The 11,314-nt window shown below is 35.6% G+C and overlaps 1 protein-coding gene across 16 annotated transcripts in view; it reads left to right on the forward strand.

Moving 5' to 3' along the window:
• The window catches only part of LOC108758376 (uncharacterized), a 143,403-nt gene that overhangs the window by 104,686 nt on the left and 27,403 nt on the right, over window positions 1-11,314 (forward strand). For 14 of the 16 annotated variants that reach the window (XM_018503293.1, XM_018503301.1, XM_018503296.1 and 11 more), the window contains 2 exons: window positions 3,275-3,402; window positions 7,999-8,341. In XM_018503293.1, the coding sequence (XP_018358795.1) occupies window positions 8,114-8,341 (228 nt within the window). In that variant the 5' untranslated portion in view covers window positions 3,275-3,402; window positions 7,999-8,113. The remainder of the gene's footprint in view (window positions 1-3,274; window positions 3,403-7,998; window positions 8,342-11,314) is intronic. The other 2 variants (XM_018503306.1, XM_018503307.1) reach the window with 2 other exon arrangements.

Consider the following 11,314-nt stretch of genomic DNA (forward strand, 5'->3'; position numbering starts at 1 on the left):
TCCGTCAGCGTGTTGATCGACGTCGCCGCTGTTTTCCCCGGCCAGACAGGTCGGGATTACCGGCGAGATGTAAAATGTAAAGAGCGCATTTTTCTCGCTGCAAAATTAATTTTTGGAGTACACTTCGATTAGTTCTTTTTCTCCCTTCTTTTCCTTCTTCTTCTTCGTTTTTTCGGAACGCGCGCGTTTCAAAACGCTGTAGAAAATTACACGAATGACAACCTAAATGTGAAACAACTACAGTTCTTGTTTTTTTAATATTGGAAAGGAACAAATTTCGCGTTGATTTTTTCCTGATTGTTTCTTCCTTCTCGTTTTTACAAGATTAAAGTAAAAGAAATATATTCTTTGTAGTCGATATACTTTGTTATTTCTTTATATATACTTTGTTTTTCAGACGTTGGATTACGAAATTATGCGTTTTTCTGTATAATTAATGCTTAAAATCTTCTTTGCTAGTTAAACACATCTTCGTTAATAGTGTTTATTTCTTAAGTGTTTATTTTTTTTTTTTAGTATGTGCAACATATTCTTAAGCATTGCAAACTGTTAAGATGACATGATCTTCAAAGCGGCGCGCGTACAGCGTGTACGGCAAGGTGAATGCGTTTAAAAGTCTATTCCGGTAACGAAGTGCCAAGGACAAACACGAAGTACCGGATTTGCGAAATCAAGTTCTGAATGTAATCGGCCTTAATCGATTTTCGTTATCGGTTACACCGGTCGTGTCGTAAATCTTTCAGGTGACGAAATTACCGCGATGACGATTACGTCGACGACAGGCTGTCGATATTTCTCCCGGTATCAGCTCACTTCCGATATTTATGTTAATCGATATGGTGAGAAGTGGACTTAAGAATCGTTTATGTAAGGGTATATCATAATGTCGCAACGCAGATTGCGTTGCATTTGCATTTTGCCAGTAGTGTCTATCGAATATTTAACTATAGAGAGTTACGAATATTATTTTTTTAAATAATAGAAAAATATGTTTACGTGTATATTAAATATCTTTCTTTCTTTCTTTTTAACAATTGAATTAGATGTTCGCTAAAATTCTATTTCGTCGTTCCCTACAAGAGAAAATTCACGAATGTTATATGTTTTGATTCGGTAAATATAGTACCAGAGAAATATTCAGATCAGAACTTTTTTATATTGTCAGTGTTATAATCAAGAATCCTGATTAATTGATTACTTCGACGTGACGTGACTGTATTACTAAAGTTTCGAGCTTCAATAAAGTCTCGCAAAGTTCCAGATAAAACAATTTCTATGTTTGTGAGAGGATAGTTCAATAAATAATATTTATAATAAAATGGAATTCGAGATTTAAAAGAAAGAAATTCTTTGACGCTTTTTTTTAGAATAAAAAATGTATATATAGCTTATTTAAATATCGTAACATTTAAGTATTATGTACATATATATATATATCTTATTTAAATATCATAACATTTAAGATTATCAATATAATTATTTGTACAAGTTGTAAATCTGGAATATGTCCACATGCAGTAGCGATCATATTGGTTTTTATATGACAATGCTTAAAAAGAAATTGGCACTCTTGGTCCCTTTTTTCCACGAAGTTACGAGTTAGTCTCTGAAACTGTACCACGATATGGATATTTATCTTCCATCGAATATAATCGTCTTTATTGTTCCTTTCTTCTCTGAGCTTTTTTTTTGATATTGTCATGACCGCGCGTGTTGACCTTGAAATCCGATCAAAAATCGGATATCTTTGATCTGAAAAGCAGTGAAGATTGAAAAATCTACGTCAGATTGGTGCGAATCTAAGCATTTTGAAAAGAGAAAAAGCTTCTCAGGCCACAGAAAAGCAATTGCTTTTTTGAATGGATAGCCCGTACCATTCGTGCTTGAATCGTTTCTACTTCGAATCAGTCGACTGCGCACTCGCAATTCCTACGAACCTGTGCTCGGCCCTTAGTTTTGACGCATTGACGCGAATAAAGGATTTATTTTCATCCTTCCCCCCGTGAAAGTTCGCCACATCAAACGAAGGAAAAAGGAGCTATCGAAAATTCTCGTAGAAAACGCGGCAGTGAAAGCTCCTCGGCGAATTATTTGCCAAGGTTTCTCGCCGCCGGGTAGTTTCTCCGGTTAGTATTATTATAGCAAATGCGGATCCCTCCATGCAAAAAAGTGGAGTGGAGAGAACACAGCGCGTGCGGCGTATAGCGTGATCGACAAGCTGCCACGCGGATAGAAATCGATTTAACTGTAATTGCCGGGCGTCGTTATCCGGCGCGGTGCGCCGTTATCCTCGTAAATCGACGTACACACGTTGACACGGCAGAAAGGATTCATCCGGTTACCTCGCTCGCGCCGATCAAATCATTTTAATTCTTTACACCTCTTTTCCGAATTTAGAAACTTGATAGCATTACTAGCTTGTAAGATAAAATGTGAGACATATATAACAGAACTATTAGCGAAATTTAAACCCGAGCTAATCTGTGAGCTTGAATCGTAATACATTGTTTTCAATATTTTGCATCATGTTTGATTTTTATTCAAATTATAGCAATAAAATTATATGGAATAATTAAAAAATATTAACAAAACATTATTACAAAGACATTGGCAATTGTGAAAATAAAACAACATTATAGTATACCTAGTTTGTCCGCTTTAATAACATCGGATTAATTAACAAGAGAATTATTTATTGCGTGAGCAAGCAAAATCAGGTTTCTATATATACAAACAATAAAATAAATCGTAACTTTTCAGAGATACGAAAAGGGATTATTTTCATACGGATGGTAAATAAAGAATGGTAACGATAATCGATGCAAATGAAAATTAAAAGGGTTCGAATGTTCTTGAAATCGCTGGTTTTTGTGTCAATTCTCTGGTATATTTTTGTTGAATACGGTTGCTGTGGGAACGTATAAACGAAATGCAACTTTCCTCATATCTCATCGAAAATTGATTCCGAAATCCTAGCAGTTTCAAGTCCTCATTTTAATATGCCATACTGACTGGTGGGACTAATGCGAATGTCCCTTGCGAGCATCGGTTATCATTTCTATCATCGCGCGATTCAAAGCAAACCGAGAAACAAACTAATTCGTTCGGCTCCAATCGTGCTATCTAATATACTGCTCTCTAATATACCGCTGCGCTGTCATCTCTATTTGAACATGCGACTAGTCGTATCACACGTTAATCTTGATCGCGTGCTAATCGACATTATGTCACTCCGGCGAGTGTATAATAAAACTTTTTTTTCTTTGTATTTCAGGTGAGGTGAGTTGCTGTCCATAAGAGGAAATCGTCCCCGAGAACTTGGTTTATGCAGGGGTATTACAGAGGGAAGAACAAACCGACCCTCAAGTCTAATCGTGAGTTCGAAGTTCGAAGACTTACTTAGTAAGTAATAAAAACGAGCAATCGTCCGTCAAGACCTCTAAGATCTATGAGATTACGTCAAAAATTTGTAAAATTAAGGAGGAACAAAAAAGCCTCTTATATATCTTGCTTTAAATTTCCTGTTGAATAACATTAAAAGTTTAAAAATTCTAAAATTATTTATAAATTATATAAACCGTGAGTTAAAATTTGTAGAACTTTGACTTAAAACATTTTGCATTTTATTAATTAATCCAATTAAAACTTTAAACTGAATGAAAGTCACAACATGTGCTTTCTTCATTAGTCGAGCGCAAAAAGTTTCGCTGTAAAGTTCAGCGTTCTCCGTATTAGAATATCAGTAACGGTACGAAAAGTGATACGCTCTTGAGCGTAAACATTCTATCAGAATGAAGAATAAAGAAAGAACGATAGTGCGATAAACGTTCACGCATGGTTATTCTATCCGATACGCGATGAAGCTTCTTCCCTTCCTTCGGTGACGGTAAACTTCCTGCCAGTCCGATACCGGTGTGACAATGACCGGTTGGGCTGTATCTGCAGCGAGCGCGTGTTTCGACGCAAGCTCATGTTTGCGCGAATTTATGCAAAACGTTTAGATTGTTCCATTACACCAGTTTACAAAAATGTTTTTTTTTTAATTACTTTAAACCAAACAAGGTATTCCTTATAGATTTTTAGATTTTGCTGAAACGATGCCGTAAGCCAATTTTATCAGTATGTCAAATTTCCAAAAGATTGAGATTTAATGTGCAAAAAATGGCTTTTTTGCGATATTTTTTAAATATTTACGCAATTTAACACAGATTAACATTATCTTGAAATTATAATCAGAATTATAATAATCATGAATATATTTTACGTCTGCCTAGCTGGCTCCCCCACTTAAATCTTATAATGAATAAATTATATAATAATGCGCTATTCATGCGCTTTCAAAAATTTTCCGCAAGAAAAAATTTTTGCGCTCATTTTGTTTATATTATAATAAAAAAATTTTTGTGTATGTGTGTGGGAGGCTGAATAGGCTGTCAGTCAATCCCCTCCACGTGTTAATAACAACTTATTTAGAAAATCAAATACACAGGGTTTATGTGCTATTTATGCTCTTTCATATTCACATAGTTTTAATTTTTGCGCTGCATCCCTTAAGGCACTTCCCTCTTGGAGCAAACAGTCATATTCATTCCTAAGTCGTTTAAAATGTAGCAAAATTACACTATCTAACTATGCAAAATATATGTTCGATTTATGCGCGATTTATTTCCAGTTGCGAAATTGCTTGGAAATAATAGCGCATAAATTGAAGATATATTTTGCATAGTTAGATAGCGTAATTTTACAATTTTAAACGACTTAGGGATGACTGTTCGCTCCAAGAAGGAAGTGCCTTAAGGGTTGCAGTGCAAAAATCGAAAATGCTTGGAAATAGTAGCGCATAAATCAGAGAATTATTTTGCATAGTCAGAGTATTTAATTTTGCAATTTTAAACGACTTAGGGGTTGCAGCGCAAAAATCGAAAATGCTTAGAAATAGTGGCGTATAAATCAGAAAATTATTTTGCATAGTCAGAGTATTTAATTTTGCAATTTTAAACAACTTTTAGGGATGACTGTTCGCTCCAAGAGGGAAGTGTCTTAAGGGTTGCAGCACAAAAATTAAGACTGTATATATGATAGCACATAAATCCTGTGTATTTAATTTTCCAAGTGGATTGTTTTTAACTGGTGGGGGGAGGGGGGACTGACTGACTGCTTACTCAGCTCCCCCCACAAAAAATTATTTTTTTAGCTAAACGGAATGAACGCAAAAATTTTTTCTTGCGGATATGGATAGCGCATAAGTAGCTCATTATTATATTTTTTCATTAAGCTTGGTTAAATGGGAAAGCCTAGCAGAGATATCTGTTTGTTCCTAGAGGGAAGTGTCTTAAGGGATGCAGCGCAAAAATTAAAACTATGTGAATATGAAAGCGCATAAATCCTGTGTATTTGATTTTCCAAATCGGTTGTCATTAACTCGTGGAGGGAGAGGAGGGGGAGTTGACAGCCTACTCAGTCACCCCACAAAAATTTTTTTTTTAGCTAAACGAAATACCCGCACAAATTTTTTCTTGCGGATTTTGAAATCGCATAAATAGCGCATTGTTATATAATTTATTCATTAAGATTTGTTTAAGTGGGGAGCTAGGCAGACGTATATATTGTTTATTTTCAATAAAATGCTTTTTTTTATTTCAATATTTTACTTTTTAGCTATCCCGGACAGAAAAATTTTTACGAAAGACTATAGATTGAGACAAAATCTTAGAAATTTTTAATTTTTTGTAGATATTCCTAGTGGAACGTAAAGTGGCGTTGTTTGTTTGAAAAACTGAAAAATCCTCCGCTTTCTCAAACAACACCACTCTACATTCCACTACAAATATTTATGAAAAACTAAGAATTTCTAAGACAAACAAACTCTACGTCCCACTACGAATATTTACGAAAAATTAAGAATTCTAAAATTTTGTCTCAAATTTATGTAGTTTTTCTGTACTTTTTCGTAAAAATTTTTTTTCCTTCAGATTTTATAAAGGATTTAAATACAAGGTTTTTCTAAGACAGTTTTTTTGTCTATGACAATGACGTCATATGTACTTATAGTTTTTAACTTGTGACTTGATACACATACGCAGATCGTACAATTTGTGAAACTTTTTTTAAATGATTTTTTTTCGAGGTGCCACTTCAAATTTGAATTGGAACAAAAATTTGTAGTGCTACTTCATTTGTGTCATATCTACATGTTTTCAAACAAAATTTGACAATTATACTGTCCGATAAAGCATAGTTTCAGCTTAAAAAACCTATTTTTTTAATTATGATGATTTTAACGAAGTTATGAACAGTCTAACAAGTCAGAATGTTTTTTTTTATTTAATCCATGATAACTCAGTAGTAAAAATAGTAGAAATATTTTTTTAAAACGATTTTTTATAGAAAATTGTAAGCTTTTACGTTAAAAAAATTTCGCGTTTTTGGTAACAGGTCCACAAAGTAAGAGAAAAATTACTTATTTGTCCAGCTCGTAATTTTCTGTATGTAAAAATGATCAAACTCATAGAAACTTAAAAAGACATATTAATAACCTTTCGAAAGTAGAGATTTTAAGCTTTAAAGTCCTCTTGTAAATTTAAATTTCGTTTGTAATGAAGTTACAGCTGCTTGAATTTTGAAGTTCGTAGTGCTATGAACCTCAATTCCGACTCAAATGTATTATATGTATGGTATATAATACATTTAGCGGAAGTTGTCATGATAAATTACACTGTGTGCGATAACTACAAACTAGGCATTATAAATATATATGACTTCATCGTTATAGGAGGAAAATTCGCTATCTTAGAAAAATTCTGTATTTGAACTTATTTCATCATAACATAGTTAATACAGCTTTATAACACAATTAAAAAGTAAAATATTAAAATTAAAAAAATGTAATTTAGGGAGTAAACAATGTATACATTAATATAGGGGATAAACGATGTATTCACGACTTCTGATCAGAATTTCACGTTAACCTTTTTTATAAAAAAAAAATATCAAATATCTCAAAAAACTGTTTTTGACATATTAAACATCAATTATTTCGAAACCTGCAGTGCCGTTGAAATTTGGTTTTGCGGTATTGTTTTCTGCATTTAAAAATTTGTAAGAAATACCTTATTTGGTTCAAAGTCGGGGTTGCCACAGACCTGGAAAACCGGGAAAAGTCAGGGAAATTGAAATTGGTCATGGAAACCGAGAAAAATCAGGGAAAAATGTAAAAAAGTCTGGAATTTCACAATTTCCTTAAACTGCTCCTATCCCAAATAATTGTTATAATTTTATAAATATTATATCTGACGTTTATAGTTCAAAACTTGCGCACTTTAAACGATTTTAACAAAATAATTCAAATTTCTATTTTATTTAGTATTTTTATTTAATCCCTTTTTTTCGTCGTAACACAACTGCATTCTTTTTTCAAAACTAATTTATTTTTTGCTGGCTTGAATTTGCACCCAAAATTTTACTATGCTACTAAACTTTTTTTGCGTTTTTAATAATATAGCTTTCGTAGAATCCTTGAGTCTAAATGTTAAAATTTACATATTTTATATTAGTCGTGGAAAATTTTCCATTTTCATCTGGAAAACCTGGAAAAGTCAGGGAATTTTAAAATTCATTTTCTGTAGCAACCCTGATTAAGTAATATTCGCTATAAACTACTATAATCATTTAGATTGTTCGATTATCATATCCTTCCATATCATTTTTTTCCTAGCGATAATAACGATTCGTTATAAATTTTGTTCCATAAATTTTTATCAAAACGCAAACATATTTGATAAAGAAATTTTGTTTTCTCCTACGTGTTCATACTTACGTACGATAACCAGATAAATGGTGAGACTAGATAAACTTTGTAAACTTTAACGCGGTGTACTTAAAAGATCGTGTTTATTCCAAAACGACTTGTCACCTTTTACGTTTCTCGAAAATTCGTGAAAACTAATATTAAGGTGTTCCCAAGACGATTTTTTGACGCGAGTTCTTCCGATGTTGCAGACATTGGCGGGGCGCAGGAAGAAGAGAGGGTGGGCGACGAGAGTACGGTGAACCGGAAGCGAACGCGACGGTGGCCGGCTCGGTCGAGGAGTTCGCGGCGGCGCCAGGGCCGCGCATGCTTCAACAACGAGGCTGTATAGCAACAGCAACGATACCCGTACCCGCTACGACGACCGGCTCAGCATCATCATCTTCATCATCCAACATGTTCCCACAACAGTACTGCTTGAGATGGAAATACCATCACAGCAACCTGCAGACTATGTTCTCGCAGTTGCTCGAACGGCAGGCCTACTGCGACGTCACGCTCGCTTGCGAAGGCAAAACGTTGCGAGCACACAAGGTAAACAGAGCAGAGATCATCGCGATAATGACGCGGCGTCGATGACGCGCTTTCTCATATCTTGCGTGCACGTCTTGAAAAGTCGCAACAGTCATCACTTGAAATTAACTTTTTTTAAACTTTTTTTTATACTCGTTAACGCTTATTTGGAAAACAAGCTGAATTGAAAATGGGGAGATCAAACATCGGCAGACACGAGTGATCTCTATCGTTTTTTTTTTTTATATTCTCTATCGTATTAACTCTTAGTTTTATACGATTGAGTTATTCACGTCCTACACATTTCTTTTCTTCAAAAACTTGAGAGCATCAAGTAATTAGTGGTAATATTTATATACAATTTTTTAAATATACAATCTTACAAATATTTTTTAAAGATATTAAAGAATATGTAAGAATCACTTAGTAATGGTTGTATATTTGTTAAAGTGTATAATATATTTATTTAGTTATTATAAATACATTGTACTAAATAAATATATGTTTATATATAATACTTTTTAGATATGCGTTTCTTACAAAAAAAAAGGATTAGTTTATACAATCTTTTAATAATTTAATCGCCTCTATTAAGATTACCTCGTAATAGATAACTTGATAACGCACGCGTGTTAGATTGCTGTATAATAGGTAGACATTAGCACGCTGATTAGTGATCCGCCGTGACGATAAGCATCAATCGGAAACCTGTAGCAGCACAGAACCGCACTTGATATGAAAGTCGACGATATAAGAAGTTCTATCGCGAAATAGAGAAATTAGTCGCGAGTGATTCAGGATACGCGGAAACTCGATTTCCGGAATTTCGCTGTAACGTGAAATTGGATTTATGACTGAAACTCGATAAGTGGAATTTCACAATTCGATTTACGGGAAATATATAATAAAATTGCCATTTTCCTCGATATTTCATCTCGAATCCGGCTCGAAACGAGCTCAGTCCCTCGCTGCATTGCGAGAGTTATCTTGTCAATTTTCAATTAAAATAATCGAGTCGATATAAGCTCCGCGGCAGCCATGGTACTTGCGTGTGTACGCGACCGAAACGAACTTGGTCGTCGCTAATTAGAGCTTCGTCCTTGTGACTTCGTCTCTTGTCAAAACACGGTTATCATGACGAAATGCCTAACTCAGTTTTCGGTTACGCGGGGTAGAGGGACCGAATTGTAACCACGCGCTGCCAACACCGTCTCGAAATCCTGTTTCTACTCGGAATTCCATTTCAAGCGCACCGCAAAATGACGTTTTCATCATATATGTATACATAATATATATATATATATATGTGTGTGTGTGTGTACATAGACCGGGCGACTCACTAGTTGGTTGTTATGTTCCCCGGAGAAGAGAGCACTTCTTGAAATTACCAAAACTATTTCCAAAATACTGCTCAGCCAAATGTATCGTGGTATATCAGGCTCTATCTCAAAAAGACCACAATTTCGAAAAGTGGAATTTTCCCCGACTCAACTGAGTGTTACCCCGAGCATTTCCCTTCTAACAAATCGCATCGTTTCTAGAACGTCTTTGATGTAGAGGGTATCCCCGCTCCCCAGTACGATTCTTTTCATTTGCGATATTCTTTGACTATGACGGAGGGAAATTAAAAAAAGAAAAGAGACACAATTGAACTCCTTATTATTCTTGTCCAACTTTATAATCGTTAAATTACAATTCGCTTCAATAGCAATAATAAAAACCGAATCAATAATAATATATCTCTAGGTCCGATACAGATCTTAATAATACATCATCATTGTTCTTCTTTTATTTAGTAAAATTAACGGACACAAGTTCAAGACAAGCTAACACAAGTGTGCAAGTTATTATTAGAGCTTATCAAAAACTAACTCTTCATTTTTTAGATTTTTGGGCCGCGGTATCCGTAATCTAAAAATATAATCTCAAGATACTGTACAGTTATATAGATTATTGGATGGATTCTTAAGATATGATTTAAGACGAGCTTATATAAGATTGTACTTCGTGAATAACGTTCTTAAACCATAGAGACATACTTCAGACTCTCTATCTCTCATAAATGTCTCTCTGAGGTCATTTACTCGTAGATTACGTTTTGCAATAATAGAATTGCTCCATGTTGCATAACCATGCTCAATTGTTTCCAATGGAACGATTCGTGCTTCACATTCGTCTGATATATAAATTATATACGCCCACTATTGGAATCAGTCATCCGAATTACGGTTCGGGAACCTCGATGACTTGCTCGCATCGATGGAAATTACGGTCACTGTCCAAACAATCCGTATCTCCTCTCCCCGTAAACGAGAGACTGCCCGTTATATCGCCGTCACTATAATTATAGATGCGTAATCGGATCGCTGGGGTGGTGAGATCATCGAAAGTTGAGTTGACGCGTAACGGGTGGGTATCCCCGCGCGTATACGTGTGTATGTATAGATGAAACCTGAAAATCCGAGGAACACTGTGGTAAGGGTAGCACCATCGCCATCACCATCATCCCCATCCTCCTCTTTCCTTCCTGCCCGACCCGATGGAGACGACCCGACTCCTGATAATTGGATTCTATTCCCAGCCAAAAAACCCGGACGATCTGTAGCAGACGACGAATGCAATCCCGTCCGGTTTCCACGGACTCGGGCTCTTGCTCTTTTTTCGCGTACACGTGTCTCCCGCTCCCCTATATCTTTTCTGCCCTTCCTACCAGCTCCGTACCTGCTTCCCTCTCCTACCTCTATCCTTTTCTCTTCCCAGTCCTTTTTGCGTTTTTCTGCGTGCCCCGTGGTTCTTTTCCCATAGCGCGCCGCGCAGAATTTCCTCGATTCGTCTTATTGTACGTCGCGACGAGAGAGAGGGGGGGTGAGAGGGAGAAATACATCGACTATACGAAGGACAAGGACCGAGAAATAAAAGGGGAGAGGGAAGAAAGAGATGCAGTTGGAGGAGAAAGAACGAGAGAGGGGACGGACGGATGGACGAGCCTCGCCG

The sequence above is a fragment of the Trachymyrmex cornetzi genome, unplaced genomic scaffold (assembly GCF_001594075.2).
Source record: "Trachymyrmex cornetzi isolate Tcor2-1 unplaced genomic scaffold, Tcor1.1 scaffold156, whole genome shotgun sequence".
Taxonomy (NCBI): Eukaryota; Metazoa; Arthropoda; class Insecta; order Hymenoptera; family Formicidae; genus Trachymyrmex; species Trachymyrmex cornetzi.